Source organism: Nematostella vectensis, chromosome 1 (genome assembly GCF_932526225.1).
Source record: "Nematostella vectensis chromosome 1, jaNemVect1.1, whole genome shotgun sequence".
Lineage (NCBI taxonomy): Eukaryota > Metazoa > Cnidaria > Anthozoa > Actiniaria > Edwardsiidae > Nematostella > Nematostella vectensis.
The window spans coordinates 20,090,631-20,112,418 of NC_064034.1; the positions used below are offsets into that span (position 1 = coordinate 20,090,631).

The 21,788-nt window shown below is 41.7% G+C and overlaps 1 protein-coding gene across 1 annotated transcript; it reads right to left on the bottom strand.

Annotated features, from left to right (window-relative positions):
• Positions 1-144: 144 nt before the first annotated feature.
• On the bottom strand, positions 145-20,846 carry LOC5504926. Its single transcript, XM_048727707.1, has 7 exons — positions 20,716-20,846; positions 19,778-20,208; positions 14,203-14,370; positions 13,846-13,922; positions 13,381-13,433; positions 13,166-13,269; positions 145-461 (listed from the first exon to the last, which is right to left on the bottom strand). Exons 1-7 carry the CDS (start codon positions 20,742-20,744, stop codon positions 145-147), a joined length of 1,179 nt encoding a protein of 392 aa, XP_048583664.1. The 5' UTR covers positions 20,745-20,846.
• Positions 20,847-21,788: the final 942 nt, after the last annotated feature.

Sequence of the window (21,788 nt, forward strand, 5' to 3'; positions counted from 1 at the left end):
GATGGTAGTGATGGTAGTGGTGGAATGGTTACGGTAGTGATGGTAATGGTGGAATGGTTACGGTAATGATGGTAGTGGTGGAATGGTTGCGGTAGTGATGGTAATGGTTGAATGGTTACGGTATTGATGGTAGTCGTTGAATGGTTACGGTAGTGATGGTAGTGGTGAAATGGTTATATATGGTAGTGATGGCAGTAGTGGAATGGTTATATACGGTATTGATGGTAGTGGTGAAATGGTTACGGTAGCATTAGTAGTGGTGGAATAGTTATTGTAGTGGTTTGGTGTGGTGGTTGTAGAATTGTTATATATGGTGATGGTACTGGCGGAATGGTTGCGGTATTGTTGTGATGTGCCCGGGTAGGTTATTTGATGCGTGTTGGAAGGTGAACGAGACTCACCTGAGTGTCGGCTTGCGTACCATCTTTTGCCGCATTCATTGTTATCATGAGTATCGAAAACTGAAACGATATTTGTACCAGGACGTCATACTTTTAACCCCCCAGCCTTTTTTACGTTCACTCTTACAAATTTCGTAGTAGGAGGAAGATATTGCCGAAAATTTTGGCAAATCAGGATGTAAGAAATAGGGAAGGGTAATTATTTAACGGGGGGCTGCTATATTTCAGGAGAGGGTTGTGATTTTTTGAGCGTATATTTTGGGGAGAGCCTCAAATTTTAAAACAGGTTTTTCGGGGGGGCCTTATTTTTTAAACAGGTATTCTGGCTCCTAAAAATAGGAAATTTGTTTTTTTTTCTAGGGAGACCACAGATCCACTAATGAGATACCCCTTCAGCTTGCATTTTCATAACCTTCGTTTCGCTAGCGTTGTAAACCATTATCTCCTAAAGTATGTGTGGCTTCTCACTTTTTTATCTTTTGCAGTTTTTGTTTTATTAACTTTTCATCACTGAATCTGCAAATTCATATTGGTGGTATGAAATGATATGTTAATTAGATTTCATTTGAGAATTTCATGAAGGAGCATGCCACCAGACCCCCTACACAATAGATTTTACACCCCTGAAAAATGTGTTTAGAAACATCACTTCTCCTGGCTTGGTGGTGTTTAAGGCCAGCTCCGCCGTCCCTTCATGGGCATGCCTAAATCAGCCCCCCACCTCCACACACACACACACAACAATTTGGCATGCGAGGGGAGGGGGCGTTGGGGCGGGTGAAACAGAGATACTCAAAGTGCCTAATCCCCTTTTGTTTGTTCGCACTGCACAGATTTTAACTATGTTATCTAGATTTGTGGGCACCTTCTTTAAAAAAACAATTGTGGGTGTATAACATGTGTGGGTGTTTATTATATTTGTGGACTCTGCACTTATACGGTTTCTGGTGCTCAAATAAACAAACCAATATGCTTTTTTTTTGTTCTGGGGTAGGCCTGTGCTTAAGATTTAGTCGAAATTTTTGAACGAGCAAAAAAATTCAACTTAGCAGCCAGCCCCCGACAAATAATGACGTTCCCCTTATATTTCATAGCCGTAGCAGGCCTCGAGGGTGGGGGTGGGGAGGGCTAGGGAGAGGCACAGCCAAGGCCCTGTTGAGGCCACATATGTAATAACCTGCCACATTTGATATAAGGTAGTCCACATTTGTAATAAACTGTCTGGTATCTCAAGAAAGAAACATCGTACGACAACCAAACTTGGTAGGTGTCATGTAGGTGTCAAGGGGGGTGCAGTCAGGTGGTCACGTGATGTGACGTAATCAATGACGTCACGAAAAACAAAAATACCCATATACAATGAAAGAAGCACGTATGACTACCAAAGTTATTGTGTCATGTAGGTATCAACGGGGGTACAACTTGATGGTGACGTGATGTATGACGTCATCGATGACGTCATCAAAAAAATCCATATCCCATGAAAGAAGCACGTACGACAACCAAACTTGGTAGGTGTCATGTAGGTGTCAACGAGGGGGTGCAACCAGATGGTGACGTGATGTGTGACGTCATTGATGACATAAAAAAAATATATCTATATCTATATTTCATGAAAGAATGAAATATCGTATGACAACCAGACTTAGTAGATGACATGTAGGCGTCAAGGAGGGTGCAATGAAATGGACACTTGGTGTGTGACGTCATCGATTACGTCAACAAAAACAAAAACATCCATATCTCATGAAAGATACCTTGTATGACAACCAAACATGTCAGGTATCATGAAGGTGTCAAGTAGGGGTGCAACGAGGTGGTCACGTGATGTGTGACTTCATCGATGAGATCGATGAGATCATCAAATAAAACATTAGTATATCTCATGAAAAAAACATCGTGTGACAGCCAATTGGTAGTATCCAGGGGTGTCAAAAAAATAATCACCTATGTTACGACATCGACGTATTGCGAGCATTTAGACCGAGCAGTCGTCTAGTACGTTGACTGGCCCTCCCCTCGTGAATTTTCCCCTGGATCTCCCAGAATGCTTTGCAATACGTAAAGATATTTTCGTGGTTGTACAATCCTTCAAGGAATGGACATTGGCTTCCCGTCTCGATGTCGTCTGGTTTTTGTCTAGACGCCTGAAGCCAGCTGAGTGCACTAATAGGAGAGTGCGAGATAAAAAAACGGCATTCAATCTTTGAAAAGGTTCTAATTCGCTCAGATGGCTTGAACAGAAAATTTCCAAAAGCTGGCAACATAATGTTTTAAAAAACTTCAGCTGTAGGATACATATTGTGACATAGTGTGTTATGGGGCCGGCTATGGGCGCCTTGTAACTTTTGTCTAGACTGGGCACAAAGGACACTTTCGATATGCACATTTCACAGCCTCTTTCTCTGATGTTTTCGGATGTTTTTTAAGTTGGCGCGTGTGTGGATGTGGACGCCGGTAGTGTTTTTTTTTGTAGTTTTGGCTATCCATCTTGTTTCTGCTGGAAAACGTCAATACGAGATAGTGTCTACGAGGCACTGGTACACATCGCCAAGGGCAATTTCCTCCCAACATTGAAGGAATGTACAGATGCCGAGAAAGCTGCCTATAAGAGGTATTGGAGAGCAGGTGGAGATGTTTCAGTTTCATTAGAAAATGGAATAGAGGTATTATCAAGAGAGAATAAGATAAGAGAGGGTATTACCCGCGCGCCATGTCGATTCCGAATCTGGCTATTTTTAGTAACCACCACCCCACCACTGAGCGTGAGCATTTTTACTCACCCTAACCCCGCGCTGTGGCATTTACATCTTGTTGTTTGCTGCTGTTTTGTGACTTGACACCGAAAAAAACCCCACACTATTTGCACACATACCATCGAAAATTTCATTCTAGCATCAAGGATACGGGCAGTTGCGGCTTATTAAGGGGATGTAGTACTTCGAGGATTGCAAGATTTCGAAAACGAGACTTCATTCAGAATCAAGAGCGGAAAACCTCGTGCTTCAAACACCGTTTTCGCTCTAATTTGCTGCTTCTTCGTGGTTTCTCAACATCCGTTACCTTTCTAATGGTCAAACGAAAACTGTAAGTTAGACATTAGATATGATATTGATTTTTGTGAATATTCCGGTGAATTGAGAATTAATCCAAGAATAATACATTTCATAAAACTATTCGAGGATTTAGCTTTATGTGAGTATATTTGCCAATCTTGCTTACTTAAGTTAAAGTTATTTTACATGATCTCTTTTCATTCCTATCGAGTTGGCAAAACAACAACACGCAACCCGCGGGGGATTAGGACAAAATAAAAGGAATTGAGCTAAAAGGAATTGAGCTCATCAATGAACGATTTAGGAATGTAGACACACTTTCGCCAACGCCTGAGGATTATATGAAGCAAAGCAAATCCGTGTCGGTAATTCGTCACCAAGCAAAGACGGCAACGAGGAGGTGCAATGAGCGCATTATAAGAACAAATGGCAGACTTCATCCTCCTTCCCTGTACAAAGTCGGTGAAAAAGTGTTCATACGCCTTCCTATGAAAGGGCGTGTCCCGAGGAAACGTTGTGTCATAGAGGCCAAGATACTAAAACGACATTGTGGGAAGCATTGTTATAAAGTCTCGTTTAACACATCAACAAGTGACTAAAGACAGGAAAAGTGGATATCGGTTAATGACGTCACAAGCCGGATGCTAACGGAGAAGAAGCAAAAGCTCGCCAGGCTCTCGAATGATAAAATCCAAAAACACAGAAAGGCTTTTACCTTTGACAAATGACAATGACAAGAGCTGACTATACTGCCCTGATAGAAGAACAAGGCTTTATTGTGTCCTACAATCCTCCGGGCAATGGCAACTGCCAGTTTGCCTCTCTGTTTAATCAACTCAGAGCGTTTCAAATTTATCGATCCCCTGAAACATTGCGTTTGGAAATTGTGCAATATCTTGAAGCCCAGTTGCTCGAAAGCGACTGGTTTCCACTGCTAGAGACAGTTCCTCATTTTCAAACATGGGAGGATTACTTGGTGTATTTGGCGGAGGACGGTACTTTCGGAGACAAACTCACTCTGTATGCTGCGGCCAATTTGTTTGGAATTGACATTCACCAGGGCCCAGCATACGTTTCAGCCTATAGGTGTTTTACCGCTAGGAACAGTGCATATTGGACACTATACAGAAAATCATGGCGAACACTATGTAAGCCTCACATGTACTGATGACGCACAAGGAAACTCAGACGACGAGAAAGCTGAAGAAGAGAAAAGGAAGACGATAATGACGAAGTAGAAGAAATAGAGAAAAGGGAAGACGCTAATGAAAAAGAAGAAATAGAGGAGAGGGAAGACGATAATGAAAAAGAAGAAATAGAGGAGAGGGAAGACGATAATGAAAAAGAAGAAATAGATGAGAGGGAAGACGATAATGAAGAAGAAGAAATAGAGGAGAGGGAAGACGATGATGACGAAGTAGAAGAAAGAGATGAGACGGAAAACGATAATGACGAAGGAGAAGAAAGAGAGGAGATGGAAGACGATAATGACGATTGAGAAGAAAGAGAGGAGAGAGAAGACAATATCCAACCTCAGATATCGCAGGCCGTAGTGCAACATGTTGATGATTTGGACAGCCAGTTTGTTCAAATAGAATTTATTTCAGATGATAATGTCAATGTAGTCCATACTTCCTCTAATAACAGTCCACTAATGGCCAGAGTACCGAACGAAATTTTGTTAAAATTGATCTACTTTGTTTTGCTATCATTAGTCGTGGCCGTCACATAGATGTAGGGTGTTCAGCTAGCTCTGAGGTACCTCCAAGCGATTCAAGGAGTTAACAAGGACCCTTTCTCGCACCTACCGCGGATATGTGATGATATGTGATGAAGTACTACGGACCTGGAAATGGCCTTATTATAGAATAAAAAGAAATAATCTCTCATAGTCTGTGAACCCACGCATGGCGGCTCGTGCCAGTCCGCTTTAACTGGTATATAATCATCAACATTGTTTGAAAGAAAGTTAATAGAAGAAAGTAGAAACCTTAACTTTGATACTGTTATGATTCTATTGGCTGAGCACATATATTTGTATTATCAGATATCTATGAATGAAAGTGCCGATCTCTGATATTACGTGCGCGCCTAACTCTTGGGCAAAAAAATACTATTTTTAGATCGACCATAGTTGCAAACGAGCGCAAACGTTTAGTTTTTGGTTGGCCTAGAAGCACGTGTATTTTGATGCCTGTATGTGTCCAAAAAATTACTTTTCGCCAGAGATAAATGGGCGCGTATGTTTTGCCAAGATGGACACTTAAGTTATAAACGTCTATTGTTATCTTATTATTGTTATCAACTGCTATCATCCTTACAACATGATAAGGCGTACGTTTAGTTATTACTATTATGCGTTAAAAATATTACTTTATCAAGAGATATTTGTAATTACTATTATGTAGGAAACATGTTGATTATACTTAATTGAGAATAATAGTTGGTTTTAAATGAGATATAGATATGTTTTTGTTTTTGATGACGTCATCGATGACGTCACATATCACGTGACCATCTCGTTGCACCCCCTTGATAACTACATTACACCTATCGAGCTTGGTTGTCATACGATGATTCTTTCATGAGACATCAGACAGTTTATTACAAATGTGGCCTCCTTATAACAAATGTGGCCTACCTTCTAAAGAATGTGGCAGGTTATTACAAATGTGGCCTACCTTATAACAAATGTGGCCTACCTTATAACAAATGTGGCCTACCTTATAACAAATGTGGCCTCTTTATAACAAATGTGGCCTACCTTATAACAAATGTGGCAGGTTATTACAAATGTGGCCTCTTTATAACAAATGTGGCCTACCTTATAACAAATGTGGCCTACCTTATAACAAATGTGGCCTACCTTATAACAAATGTGGCCTACCTTATAACGAATGTGGCCTACCTTATAACAAATGTGGCCTACCTTATAACAAATGTGGTCTACCTTATAACAAATGTGGTCTACCTTATAACAAATGTGGCCTACCTTATAACAAATGTGGCCTACCTTATAACAAATGTGGCCTACCTTATAACAAATGTGGCCTACCTTATAACAAATGTGGCCTACCTTATAACAAATGTGGCCTACCTTATAACAAATGTGGCCTACCTTATAACGAATGTGGCCTACCTTATAACAAATGTGGCCTACCTTATAACAAATGTGGCCTACCTTATAACAAATGTGGCCTACCTTATAACAAATGTGGCCTACCTTATAACAAATGTGGCCTACCTTATAACAAATGTGGCCTACCTTATAACGAATGTGGCCTACCTTATAACGAATGTGGCCTACCTTATAACAAATGTGGCCTACCTTATAACGAATGTGGCCTACCTTATAATGAATGTGGCCTACCTTATAACAAATGTGGCCTACCTTATGACAAATGTGGCCTACCTTATAACAAATGTGGCCTACCTTATAACAAATGTGGCCTCCTTTTAACAAATGTGGCCTACCTTATAACAAATGTGGCCTACCTTATAACAAATGTGGCCTACCTTATAACAAATGTGGCCTACCTTATAACAAATGTGGCTTACCTTATGACAAATGTGGCCTACCTTATAACAAATGTGGCCCCCTTATAGCAAATGTGGCCTATCTTATAGCGAATGTGGCCCACCTTATAACAAATGTGGCCTCAGCAACCCCTTTTTTTCAAGATATTGGATATTACTACGGCCAGGTAATTCATATTGTAGGTCATATTACCTTTCATAATTTATAATAGATTTGGTATATATTATTGTTCTGTTTTTCCAACAAATGGCATCCATTTGTATAGATAGCAAAAGCGAGTTAATAAAGTATGTTATATTGAGGTATTTTGGTCAACATTTGGAAAAAAAGGCATGAAAGCTCGGGTTTAGTCATTTGCGACGTAGATCGAGATGTCAATCAAATTACATGAGAAAATATATCGGTGCACTATACTAGTCCCCCTCATCTTTATATCTAAACCTGATATTAATCAGCTAATCATTCAATTTCATTCCTGCGTTGTTTTAGATTTTCGGCCAAAAAAGACAATGATAGCCTCGATTCAATCCCCTTTTGCGCAGCCAAGAAAATGAGTATTGAATTTCTGAGCTCTCTAGAAAAAAATAGATTTCACATTTCACAAGCAGCCCAAGGCTACTGTCAGTGGTTTATATAAAGGAATGTATGAGGGAATTTATATGTTAGCGAAAAAATACTTTATCGTGAAAAATAAAACTTTAGACCATGTAATATTGTGTTTGAGTCTTCCGTTATTTCAATTTTGCCGATAGAATTTCAGTCGAGCGAATTGTGTATCTTACTAGGTTGGGGACTTCATCGGCTAACGGCTGTATCACCCATAAATTTTATAACAACCATAAATGTAAAAACAGTCACCCATAAATGTAATTAACAGTCAACCATAAATGTTAGAACACGTCGCCCATAAATTTTATAAACCTTATTAACCATAAATGTAATAACATGTCGCCCATAAATATTATAACTTATAATTTTGACTCATAGAAACAACATTAGACAACCAAACTTGGCAGACGTCATGTAGGGGTGCAACGATTCGTCAATTGAGTATGACGTCATCGTTGACGACACTAAAAACGGCAATCTTCATATCTCATCATAGAAACATCATAAGGCGGTCTAACTTTTCTCGAAGTTTGAATTTCCGAGCAGTGCCTCGTTCCTAGAGCCCCTCGGTCAGAAAGCGCACAAAATCTGTTGGCACTGTAGTGTCCGCCGCGTTGCATTATGGATTGTTAGGGTGCGCAATGCACCATGGTAGAACACATGTTAGAGATCCGCCATCTTGTATTAAATGTGGAAGACCACGAGTCTGTTTCTTTTTGCTTTGTTCCTTGCCGAACACCACATTCTGGCGACGAGGATGGGATCAACAACTGGATAAACACATACTGAAGTTAAATCTGTCAAAAAAAGCCGGTATGGCCGTCTGTTTATCAGGATTACCAACGCCAAAAGCCTTCGACTGCATTGGCGAACCAGCCACGCTGGAACAAAGATGGACAATCTGGAAGTTCGAATTTGAGCTCTACTGCACTGCATCTGGCATCAAAGACTCGAAACAACAACGAGCAATACTTCTTCACCTAGCAGGAGCTGGAATACGAGAAATTTTTCACGTTTTTACGGCTGAACAACAGGGGGAGGACTATAAAACAGCCATGGACTCCCTCACTCAACACTTCAAACTCAAGAAAAACGTACCGATGGCCAGGCAAGCCTTCTTGACAGCGGTACCAAAACCCGGTGAGAGGATTCATCAATTTGCAATTAGACTGCAAACCCTTTGCGAACACTGCGAGTACAACGACCAAAAGGACAGTCAAATTCGAGATAGAATTTTGACCTTCATATTGGATAAACCCCTCAAAGCAAAACTCTTTCGTGAGGAAGGTCTGACTCTCAGCAAGCTCCTGGAAATTGTCAACACGTACCATGACAAAGAAGCACTAGTTCTTGTGCCAGATCAAGGTGGTGTTAACCAATTGAGAGTACAACAGAAGCCTGACAGTTTGATGGCAGATGTCATCGTTGCAATAAGCAGGGTCATAAAGCTGCTGACTGCAGATGTAGCCAAAATCACCAATGTGAAAAATGTGGGAAAATAGGACATTTCAAGGTCTGCTGCAAATCAAAGCAGACATCTGGAAAAGCAAAGTCTGCAAGTGGACCAAAATCAAAGGGCAGGAAGCCATCTCATGTAAGACAAGTGGAAGCTGTTGATGTTCAAGAAACTAATAGCGAAGAGGAAGAAGATGGTTTTTAATGTATTCTGCACGCACACAGAGTCACCGCCTGGTACTATGGAGATATCTATTGGAGGTGTTATACAGAATGTCATCATTGATTCGGGTGCAAGCTGTAACCTTATGTCAGAAAGGACATTCAATGACTTATCAAAAGGAGACATTGTTTTGAAGCCAAGTAGCAAGCAAATTTTTGCATATTCGTCTAGTGATGCTTTAAATCTTAAGGGTAGTTGTATGCTTAATGTGCATGTACCAGAAACAAATGTGGATAAGCGCGCAAAGTTTTTCATTGTCTCTGGAAAAGCGTCAACTTTGTTAGGTCGTGAATTATCTGAAGCTCTAGGCATACTCAAAGTAGGAGTTCAGGTTAATAGTTGTAGCTCAGATTTCTCAGCTATAAATACTCAGTTAAACAGCAAAGCAGCGCTTAAGGCCAAATTTCCTAATGTTTTTCATGGTTTGGGCAAGCTTAAAGGTTTTAAACTCAAGTTACATATTGATCAGAATATTAAGCCAGTAGCACAACCATTGCGTAGGATTCCCTTTAGTCGCAGGCAGAAGGTCGCTGACAAGTTAGAGGAACTTGAGAAGCTTGGTGTGGTGGAAAAGGTAAACAGTCCTACAAGTTGGATCAATCCCCTTGTGGCAGTCGAAAAGCCAAATGGAGATGTTCGCATTTGTTTGGACATGCGCCAGGCCAATCAGGCTATCTTAAGAGAAAGACACCCAGTACCTACTATGCAAGAAACCCTACAAGAAATCTCAGATGCAAAGATTTTCACCAAATTGAATTTAAACATGGCTTTCCATCAAATCGAGTTATCCCCAGAGTCCCGAGACATAACTACTTTCGCAGCGCCAACAGGTTTATATCGCTACTGTCGATTGCTCTTCGGTGTGAACATGGCTACCGAGAAGTTCCAGAACCTGATATGGCAAGTTTTGAAAGACTGCCCTGGAGCCTTCAACATGCATGACGACATTCTTATAGTGGGTAGGAACCAAAAGGAGCATGACGAGAACCTGGAAAGAGCTGTCCAAAAGCTGCAAGACAGCGGGCTCACCCTCAACTATGAGAAATGTGTGGTAGGAGCCTCGAGTATGGATTTCATGGGAGACACCATTTCTGCAGATGGTCTTAAGTTATCTGACAAAAGAGTCGAAGCAATTGTCGAGGCACCTGCACCAACCAACCAATCAGAGGTGAGAAGTTTCCTTGGTTCTGCTCAATTTTGTGCCAAATTCATTCCACAGTTTGCAACCATTTCTGCTCCCCTGTGGGATCTTACCAGTAAAAATGCTAAATGGAAATGGGGTGCCAAAGAGGCAGAATCATTTACACAAATTAAGCACTTGCTAACATGTGCACCAGTCATGTCTTATTTTACACAGGGAGCCCAGACCAGGATTATCACTGACGCCTCACCAGTTGGCCTGGGGGCCATACTAGAGCAAAGACAACCTGGTGATGGTCAATTTCGACCAGTGTACTACGCAAGTCGTAAGCTTAGTAAGGTTGAACAGCGCTACTCACAGTTCGAGCGAGAGGCCCTTGCTGTCAAATGGGCCTGTGAGAAATTTCACATGTTCCTTTATGGAACCCATTTTGAAATACTAACTGATCACAAACCCTTAATTTCAGTCCTGGGTCCAACGTCTAAACCCCCGTCTGCTAGGATTGAACGCTGGCTGTTGTACCTTCAGCAATTCAGCTATGTGGTCAGGCACATTTCCGGAAAGGAAAATTCAGCCGACGCCCTGAGTCGTTTACCAGTTGGTCCAGTACAGACAGCTGATTCTAAAGCAACCAGCGAGTATGTGTTTAGCACTGCAAAGGCCGCAGTACCTGTCGCCATGACCCCAAAGCATGTAGAGGTTGTTTCAGAGAAGGACCCAACCCTTATTCTGGTACGCGAAGCAATTAGAAGTGGAGACTTCACCCGCCTCACAGGTACCTTGTACAAAGCAGTGTCAAAGGAGTTGTGGATTGCCGGACAATTAGTGATGCGTGGAAACCGAATTGTGCTACCAGAATCCCTATGGAAGCAAGCAATTATTTTAGCTCATGAGGGACACCAAGGAATGGTGCGCACAAAATCCCGCCTGCGAAGCAAACTATGGTGGCCGCAGATGGATGCACAGGCTGAACAGTTCATCAAGGCCTGCTACCCCTGCCAGCTAGTTGGACCACGTGGCAAACCGGAACCTGTTCGATCAACAGAACTACCTGAAGAACCATGGGAGGACCTCGCCACAGATTTGACTGAGATACCTGGAGGAAACCACTTGCTGGTAGTTGTGGATAACTACTCCAGATGGCCAGAGGTAGTACTCCTTAAGAAAACCGATGCGCCACACGTCATCACGGCATTGGAGGGAATATTCAGAACACATGGCATACCATACACGGTTCGCAGCGACAACGGACCGCCCTTTGCCTCGAAAGAATTTGAGAATTTCTTAGAGTTCTTAGGCATAGAACATAAGAAAGGAATTCCATATTGGCCACAGAGCAACGGCGAAGTGGAACGATGTAACAGAACAATTCTTAAAGTGATTCGGATAGCAAACTTGCAAGGAAATGATTGGAAGAAAGCGCTTGATGATTTCCTCTTTCAGTATCGCACAACAAACCATGCCGCAACTGGATGCTCGCCAGCCGAACTCCTAATGGGAAGGCAGCTCCGAGACAAGCTACCTAGTGTAAAGATTCCGAAGGATAGAGCGACAGAGTCAGAGTGGCAACACAAACTTAGGGACAGAGACGCACTATCAAAACCCAGACAGAAAGAGTATGCTGATGCTAGAAGACATGCTGAGCCAAGTGGAATTGATGAAGGCGATGAAGTACTGCTGCGACAGACTCGCCGCGAGAACAAACTCTCTCCAGTTTTTGAGCCTGAAGCTTACAAGGTTTTGCAGAAGACAGGTAATGCAGTTGTACTGGAGGATTCTGATGGAAATAGGAAGATGAGGAATGTAGCACAAATGAAGAAGTTCATCAAACCACAGGAAGCAGTCGCCGCAGACATGCTGCCTACTCCACCTGAAATCGCGCAGGAACACCAAACCGCACCTGAGACCCAGAACCAGTCCACACTTGATTGTACAGCTGAAATGCCAGCGTCTCCTGGTTCTCTAGCCAATCAGCGACCTGCGCGCACTAGGCAACAACCTGTTCGTTTTAAGGATTATGTGCTACAATAAGTTTTGTTAGTTTTATTTTTCTTTTCAGTTTTACATACATGCGTAGGACCCCTACTATAGCTGTTATAGTTATTTAGCTCCTAGTATGGACTTTAATGCTAAGTAAGGGGGGGATGTAGTGTCCGCCGCGTTGCATTATGGATTGTTAGGGTGCGCAATGCACCATGGTAGAACACATGTTAGAGATCCGCCATCTTGTATTAAATGTGGAAGACCACGAGTCTGTTTCTTTTTGCTTTGTTCCTTGCCGAACACCACAGGCACATATGTTGAATTCGACAGTCGGCGGTAAAAAGTGTAAATTCACATAGTGAAATTCACATATCGGTGACTCAGTTCAATTGAAAGCTAAGGTATGTTTTCAAAGTGTTTTGGCGCTGGATTGGCGGCTGGTCGATTTTTGTGAGTTTTATCGGGCCTCGAAGTAGTTGTGTGATGGCCGTTAGCCGATAAAGTCCCCAGCCTAGTAAGAAATACAATTCGTGGCGGGCTTCAAACTCGATCTTCTGACATTCTATCGGCAAAATTGAAATAGACTGAAGATTAAAGACTCAAACACAATATTACTTAGTCTAAAGTTTTATTTTTCACGATAAAGTATTTTTCCCCCAACATTCCTAGTTTATAAACCACTGACAGTAGCCTTGGGCTGCCTGTGGTCTTATCCCTTCGTATATTTTAGTTACCATACACTGATTTTCAGATTCTTACCGCTATGTTGTTTAGGATATATCTTGTAGCCAACAGTAATATCATTGCATGGATTGGACTCCCACTTGTACGGGTAGACAAACGAAACTATGATGCGGGGACAGCTGGAAATGGTAATCAAATGTGATGTTTATTAAAGAATTTCTCATTCCTTCGATAATCTGCTTAAATGCCACTCATGCCTTCATGGATTTTGTTCGAATCTTGAAACTTACTTAAGCTGGTTTCCCTTGCATGAAGAGTCAAAGTTTTGAGCTCCACTGGGAATCTGAAAGCAGCAATTTTGAAACCGTCAGGATAGAAGAGGCAGTTTCTCATCGCTCGACTATAACCTTCTCCCTTTCAAACATGGGACTATTATGTATGACTAGGCGCACAGATGCTGACCGATATCCGACGATTGCAGACCGCAAGAGACTAAGCTGGTACCACAGAAATCCTGAAGAGAGCGCAAGAGACTAAGCTGGAACCACAGGAATCCTGAAGAGAGCGCAAGGGACTATGGTGTCGAGGTGTCGAGTGTTTCTTCAGGAACAAATCATACTAGAGGTAAAGGCCGCATTGTGTGACACCAATTTATAACAAAGATATGCACATCAATACACGAATATTATGAGAACCCCCCCTTCCCCTTCTGTCACGAGCCCACGGTAATATCATTATTATTATTCCCCTCCAACCTTGTAGAAGACAGTGGCATTCTTTTTGACAGCATCAATAGACAATGAGTTTAAGGGTACTTCTACTTGGAAAACACCTACAAAATGAACGCATTTAAATCCATGATGTTTTATTTGCCAATAAAAAAATGCGGGCTGTACGGGAACTTATATGGACCCGAGTATTATTTCATCGTTCTATGGCACAAGTGCGAATTTCATCAGGCCATGAAAAATTTGAGGCTCCATAAGATGCATGACCCAAATGAACGATATCCATAATACAGCGTTGATCGCACAGTGTTGCCTTGCTTTTGAGCGGGCCGTACCCTGTATCTTAGTTTGTAAATAATCCAGTAAATCTTCAGTTCTGCCTACCTTCATTTCCTGCGATCTCGTGGATGTCTTCATCAGAGAGCTTCCTGCCCGGGATGTCAGTCTCGGTGAAGGTCACGCAGGTGACGGAGTCTGCGCAGTTGTTCTCAGCTTTCTGAAGATGATCGTTGTTCGTGGCGTTGATAGTCACAACCAGCGTCCACCCGCCGCCTTAAAGAAGGAAGATAATAAATGTTTTTGTTTTCATTTTAGCGTCCTTCTTCAAATTAGCGATTTACGGATAATAAAAACTGTTCTGAAACTCATCAAAACCACAAGCTAAACAGGCTGAGTCTTTTTCTTGAAGATTCGAACCACCGGGATTTAACTGCTATTTTTTGATGAAAAAGAATAATATTCTTAAAAAGTGTTATATTTTGCTTGCATTAGTATAGGACTTGGCGGTTTCAGCGCACTCCTACGGAATGTGCTCAAACCAAGCCAAGTCTATACTACTCACCATTGTATGGTGTCAAATTCTGGTATGATTGTATGGTATCACATTTTGGTGAAACTATATGATAAAAGATTTTGGTGAAACTATATGGTATCACATTTTGCTGAAACTATATGATAAAAGATTTTGGTGAAACTATATGGTATCACATTTTGCTGAAGCTATATGATAAAAGATTTTGGTGAAACTATATGGTATCACATTTTGCTGAAACTATATGATAAAAGATTTTGGTGAAACTATATGGTATCACATTTTGCTGAAACTATATGATAAAAGATTTTGGTGAAACTATATGGTATCACATTTTGGTGAAACTATATGATAAAAGATTTTGGTGAAATGATAACTATATGTTATCATATTGTGGTGAAACTATATGATACAAGATTTTGGTGTCTGAGAGAGAGCCTGACCCGATAGCTATTTTGTTTATAATCGACCGGGACTTCGCGTACTTTTTTCCTAACTCTTTGGTGGTGTTCGAGGTTCGCGCTAATAGAGTTCTTAATAGAGCAGATTTGTTGTAGTCTGAAACTTTTACCATTGCCTTCCTCGGTTGGGATGGTTGGGGTGGTTTCGCTTCGTACATGTTGTCCATTATATTATATGGTTAGATAATCTCGATGTACGTTTCTTGTTTTGTGCTGCCGTACATGTACCCAACATCGCCGGATAGCTCCTCACACATTACATTGCTAGTGAAAAGCGTTGAGTTAGCGCCCGTCTCGGTGTTGATGTGGAGAATGACATGGTTTGACTCCCATACGTACAACTGGTATGCCACTGATGAAAGTGTCTGAGGGTTGTCGAATACTACACCAGTGCTCGTGTGTAGGTGGTGTTTCGGCATGATCACACCCCAAGAGGCACCTACTTGGTTACTAGACGCTAGAATGTTCTGCCCAGTAAATGCTTAAGGGCCACCCCCACGCTTCGCTTTCAAGCGAAGAGAACCTCTGGTCAATGGGCACACCACTGATCTCCGTGCAGTATAGGACTAAATTCGCAGTTAGTTTAACTATATTTTGGCTTTTCCTCAACCCTAGACTGATGTTAAAATCAATAACCTCCCTCCAACCTCCATTACCAAATACTCTCAGGGATTTGTGTATGTGTTTTGCTCTGTATGAAGCTATACGGGCACTGTTTCCTATATCGTCAGCGACTGACTCGCTCACTTGGTAGTTCGCTGCTGTTTCGCCTTCGATACCGAAGGCATACACTTGGATTTTTTGTGGGCTTGGTGAGTTATGTGAGACGGTGAAAGTGATATTACCTATGAAGTTACCTGTGTCGATTACAGCCTCAGTGAATCGGTAGCCTTGCTTCCCATCTATGGCGCCTCTCTTAATGCTATCCCCACGGAAGCCCCACCCAGCCATTTGGATGTTGATGGTTCCCATCGCAAGCATCACATTTGGGTCTATGCATCAGCACTAGATTCGAATGGTGTAGCCTCTAGATGCTGTCAGTCAGGTAGTGCTACCGATAGGTAGAGAGATGGCTATTGTTTCTTGTGCCCCATTTGGGACACTACTAGGTAGAAGCCTTAGTGTTTAGGATACAGCCCTTCTGATATATAGGCTCCTCTAATTATTTTCAGGTTACTTGATGTTGAGCTCCAAAGGCTTTGGTTGTTTAGAAACCATAATGCGTTGTGTGTGATATATGACCTTCGTCCAGGTCTGAGGGCGTTCATTTGTTCGGGGGTTTGACCTTTGAAGGCTTTAAAGCAGAAGATTCTAGACAAGAAGACTCTGCGGTGCAAGAGGCTGGTGACAAGGTGTACGAGCCTATAACGAAGACGGTTAAAAAGGCTCAAGAAGACGTAGATAAGAAACAGGATAAACTAATAGAGAAGCTACAAGAGAACCAAGAGAATATTGTGGAAGCTGTAGATAGTCTAACTGAAGCTGTTTCAACAAAAGGATCAACGGGAGGAGTCGAGTAATGGTTAGAGTCGATCGCTGAAGAGGTTGGGAGAGAAGAGGCCGGTGGAGATGAAGAAGCTGTTGGTGGGGCGCCAATGTCTCAGTTTGGCGCATTGGATACGAAGAGGCTCATAAAGCATGATATCGACCCCACTCTAGAGACCACACCATTGAAGTATTCCGTAGACAAAAAGATCAATGCGTTAAATCAACAGATAAAAGGAACGAAGTCACAAGCCGCTATAAAACGGCTGGGAAAAGAGAAACAAGCGTTGCAGACGTATAGTAAAAGGGTGTTTGGTACGTCTAAGAAAAAGCCTTAGGGAGGGGAGGACACCGTTATCGCGTTGCCTGGGACAGTTGTTAGGAGACCGAGGGGAGGCGCGCTAAAAAAAGACAGCAAAAGGGTTGGTACTCCCAAGGACAATAAGCCGCCCACCCCCCTTCCTCGGAACCTGGAATAGATCGACACAATTATGAGGAACGTCAAAAGCTACGTTGGGACGTTTAGCAAAGACATGCTACCTCGCGAGATTAAAAACAATAGTAGTCTAATCGTTAACTTTCAAGACTATTTCGACGGTGATGGCACACATTGGGTCGCTATGTGTAATAAAACGGATAACGAATGCGTGGAGAACTTCGACAGCTTCGGCCTCCAACCCCCTGTCGAGTGTGTTAAATATACGAGAACTAGCGACAAGCCGATTGAATACAACTCATCTCAGATCCAAGATGTGAACTCGATTATGTGTAGGTACTACTGCATCTACTACATCCAACAGCGTAATATAGGGCGGAGACCTATCGACATTCTACTCGATTTCAAACTGAGACCTGACGAGATTAATGAGACCCTCATCCAGACTTTCGCATCTATTGTCTAACGATATCATATAGAAAATGTGCAAAATGTACTGTTTGCGACAGAGGAAATACACTGATACCATCGACAAGAGAACAGAGGTATCTAGGAATGGGCGCCTCCGTATGGTTGGAGAGTGTGGTGAATGTGGGGCGATGAAGTCTAAATTTACTACGGCAACAGAAGGTGGAAGTGTTGGTGAGCTCCTGTTCGCGACTGGGGCAAAGGCTGTCGGAAAGCTCGGAGAGCTTCGCTAAGAGAGCGATTAGGAAGGCGGCAGACCGATATGTGAAACAAGGCATCGATAGTATCACGTCAGACTTGTCAGCCAAGATATCACCGAAGGTAGGGGGTTCCGACTGGTGACTGACGAGAAGAAACTAATCAAACTGACAAGCAAGCACTCCTATGTGAGTAGTAAAACATTCAACAAGGACTTAGTGGCTGTCCACAAAATCAAAGAGACGCTGACCCTAAACAGGCCAGCCTATGTGGGCATGTGCATCCTAGACCTTAGCAAGGTACAAATGTACGACTTCCACTACAACTACATCAAAGAGAAGTACGGACACAAGGCAAGGCTACTATTCACAGATACAGACAGCCTGACCTACGAGATAGAGGCAGAAGACGTATACCAAGATCTCTGGAACGACAAACACAGATTCGACAATAGCGACTACCCTAAGAGCTCCACATACTTCAACGAAATAAACAAGAGAGGCATTGGTAAGTTCAAAGACGAGGCTGCAGCAATCCCCATCTGCGAGTTTGTCGGACTGCGATCCAAAATGTACAGCTATGTGAAAAGCGACCAATCAGGAGGAAAGACAGCAAAGGGAACCAAAAAGAATGTAATCAAGAGTAATATCAAACATGAAGACTATAGAAAGACATTAATGGACAACAGGCAGATGATGAAAACGATCAGAAGCCAAAACCATAGGTTAGGAAGCTATGAAATCAATAAAGTGTCACTCAGCTGTTTTGATGATAAAAGGTATATATCAAAAGACGGAATCAAAAAATTAGCCTACGGGCACTATAAGATCGGACAATAACCCCGATCACCCATTTGACAGATGAATCTTTATTTGACACATACTGGCATCCACTAATTTGGAGAAGGTATACCATCTTAACGCACCGAAACTATTTAAAAATAATTTCTAGTATAGTAGTATACCAACATGGAAATTGAAAGATTGGTAAGAAAGTCAACAGTCGTCACTTACAACGACAGAGGCGAAGAGATCACACTGTCTGTGGTGGTATACTACGACGATGAGGAGCGTCCGTACGCGGCCTACGGTATGCAAATCTATAAAGACCCAAAGGGCGAGATGCACAACAACCTCGGCAGGTTCTCCGTAGCGACAGACCGCGAGGAGTACAAGATCGGATCCGGCGGATCCGAGAGCGCCACCGACTACTCCTTCCACAAAATTGGACAAGACTACAAAAAGTCAGGCGTTAATAAGGTGAGGAACGAAGTAGTCACGACATTCAAATACGAAGACCATAGGTGAGATCGTGGAAAACGAGAGCATGGAGAGGATGACGATCTACCCAAGTAGGAGTTGCCCGTGGATCCGGATGCCGAGCCCAGGCGAACCAAGCCTGCGCTTTTTTGCACCAAGTCTGGACAAGAAGACATGTTTATACTCGCCCGCGATTCACCCCTAGGAATTAAAATATTGTTGCGTTGCCATGTCTCTAGGCAAATCTAGAACATTCCACTTTGCCAGCGGGAAAGTCCCTAAATACAATAGACATGTTTATACTTGCCCGCGGGGGGGTCCCCTTACTCGCTCCTAAAAATTAAAATTTCAAGAATGTCACGCAACAGCCGTGACCATAAAATGAGACCCGCACACACCGCACGGATTCCACGAAATGAAGAAAGCATATAGTTCCAGTAATTTATTCATAAGCTGACACCAAAATCTTGTATCATATAGTCTCACCTCAATGTGATACCATATAGTTTCACCAAAATCTTTGTCATATAGTTTCACCAGAATCCTGTATCATATATTTTCACCAAAATATTTTATCATATAGTTTCACCACAATATGATAACACATAGTTATCATTTCACCAAAATCTTTTATCATATAGTTTCACCAAAATGTGATATCATATAGTTTCACCAAAATCTTTTATCATATAGTTTCACCAAAATGTGATACCATACAATCATACCAGAATATGACACCATACAATGGTGAGTAGTATAGACTTGGCTTGGTTTGAGCACATTCCGTAGGAGTGCGCTGAAACCGCCAAGTCCTATACTACTGCTTGCGCCATTTGCTCACCAAATCTTTCCATGTCACAGTATACTCTCATCTTCTTCCGTTTGTTTTTTGTCTTTACCCAGTAATACCCGTTTTTCAGGCTTGGGTCACGTTTTAGCCAATCAGCGCAAGATTCTTCGAAGGGCGGCTGTTCATGGAAGTCGTTAGTGGCGTAAAGGAACCTGTGATTCCGGGTCACGTGCTCCGGGAATTCCTCCTTGCTTGCATTGTTCAGCTCACACATGTGGGTCGCCCGGTCGAAGTTGATGCTTTTGCAGTCAGCATGGTCAAGGCAAGCTGAAGTGCAACCTTCTACACCAATCCCTGGCCGCTTTTCCATCACGTGACCTTTCAGGTAAGTCCCATATTCTGTCTGCATCCCTGGCCCGCATTGCTTCGCGGATGCTCCGTGGAGCAAAAGACAGGTGTTTAGGTAACAGTAAATAAGGCGCCTTAAAGAAAATTGAGAAGAAAGTGAAAAAATGCACCCAAAAGAACGTTTTTTAAACCTAATAACTATCTGTTTTTGGTCCTGTGCACTGATTGTCCTATCCTTATATATATTTAACAATTTATTGAATCACTGGGTTGTATTTTTTCGACGTTTTGGCAATGCTGCCTTCATCAGGATTCTTAGCAGCCTTGCCGAAACGTCGAAAAAGTACAACCTAATTATTCCAGAAAATGTTAAATATATATAGAATAACTATCTAGTGTATCTAAACGCTGGTCACAAAAGCGTGTAAAAAAGGAAACGGCCTTTATAGCTAAAAAACATGCCATAACGGTTAAGTAGCTTATAACTATTTTGAGGTGAATCAAAACTTTGTTCACCATTTAAAAAGCTCTTGCGAATTTAGCTCGTCAAAAAGAAAATTAAACCAGAAAACTGGACTCGCTCTCACATTCTATTCTATTACAAAAATATAAAGCTCCGAGATAAGAAGTTTTGCACTTACTGATAGATGTACCTTGTGTTATTTCTCATCAGGAGTTTTTGAGCCTGTCAACTGTCTTTGAGTTACAAAGTTTGGCAAACCTTCTTTCGAATCACAAAGTTTGGCTTTCTTCCACAGTGTTACTCATGCGATTCTAGAACTCTATTTGTCATCAGTCTTGCGTCATGAGAGATTGGGTGGTACATTAATAAAAAATGAACAAATTACAGACTAACATAAAACATTTCCGCCTTTTTTGTATGCCACTGATATATTATATTACATGGACTTGATTGCGAGGTCGAGTCATGGTATTGTGAAGCTTTTGTCTAAAAAAGGCAGGTACCAAACGATTTTCTTCGATCTGCTGTCGCTTCCACAGCAATATCCTCACAACAATAGAGAACCCAATTATTATGTTTTCAACGAAGTAAGCAGAAGTGAGACAAATGATAGCTTTTCAACTTCGCCACATGGTGGATGATAACTGCTGTGCAGAAAATATTGGTATAGTATATTCAAAAAGGTTATCACTGTGTGTGAAAGAATATTGCGCCCTTCCTAATTAAATAAAATTGCAAAATGGAATATTTTAATATTTTGACTTTGTCAAATATCAAGGCTAAGGAATTTTGAAAGGGGGACCAGGGCCAACTTGGAAATAAAAGATTGGAAAATCGAAAAAAAAAGATCTATGTATTTTTGTTGTAAATATTGTTCCAAAATATAAGAATAAAATCTGCGAATATCATGATTTACGTTGTCGAGTTTTGCATATGGATGGTCATTCCAAAGATGTTCTCGGATTTTTGGAATCTAAATGATAGAATTCATGGGATTTTTTTAAGGCAGTGGCTATTAAACCCGACAGTCGGGAAAGGTCTTCAATGGACTAAATGCCCGACAGTTTTAAAAATAAATTCAATTAACCCAGTAAATTGTCAGTTTAAAGTACTCTAAATTTGTCGAGAAAGGACAAACAAATTGAATTGATCTTTTTGTTGTCGGTATTGAATGTTTTCCGTCGTCTATGTACACCATAACATCTTAATTTTAGTGAACATTTGGGGATTTTCTACGGCATTCTGCAAAAT

What these genes read in the sequence shown, in the direction of transcription:
- LOC5504926 (XM_048727707.1), bottom strand. Translation starts at nt 20,744, where the DNA reads ATGAGAAATAACACAAGGTACATCTATCA. An exon ending in CGAGATCGCAGGAAATGAAG is followed by an intron (nt 13,923 to 14,202) that starts GTAGGCAGAACT and finishes TTCATTTTGTAG; the next exon opens with GTGTTTTCCAAGTAGAAGTA. An exon ending in ATGCCACTGTCTTCTACAAG is followed by an intron (nt 13,434 to 13,845) that starts GTTGGAGGGGAA and finishes TGCTGCTTTCAG; the next exon opens with ATTCCCAGTGGAGCTCAAAA.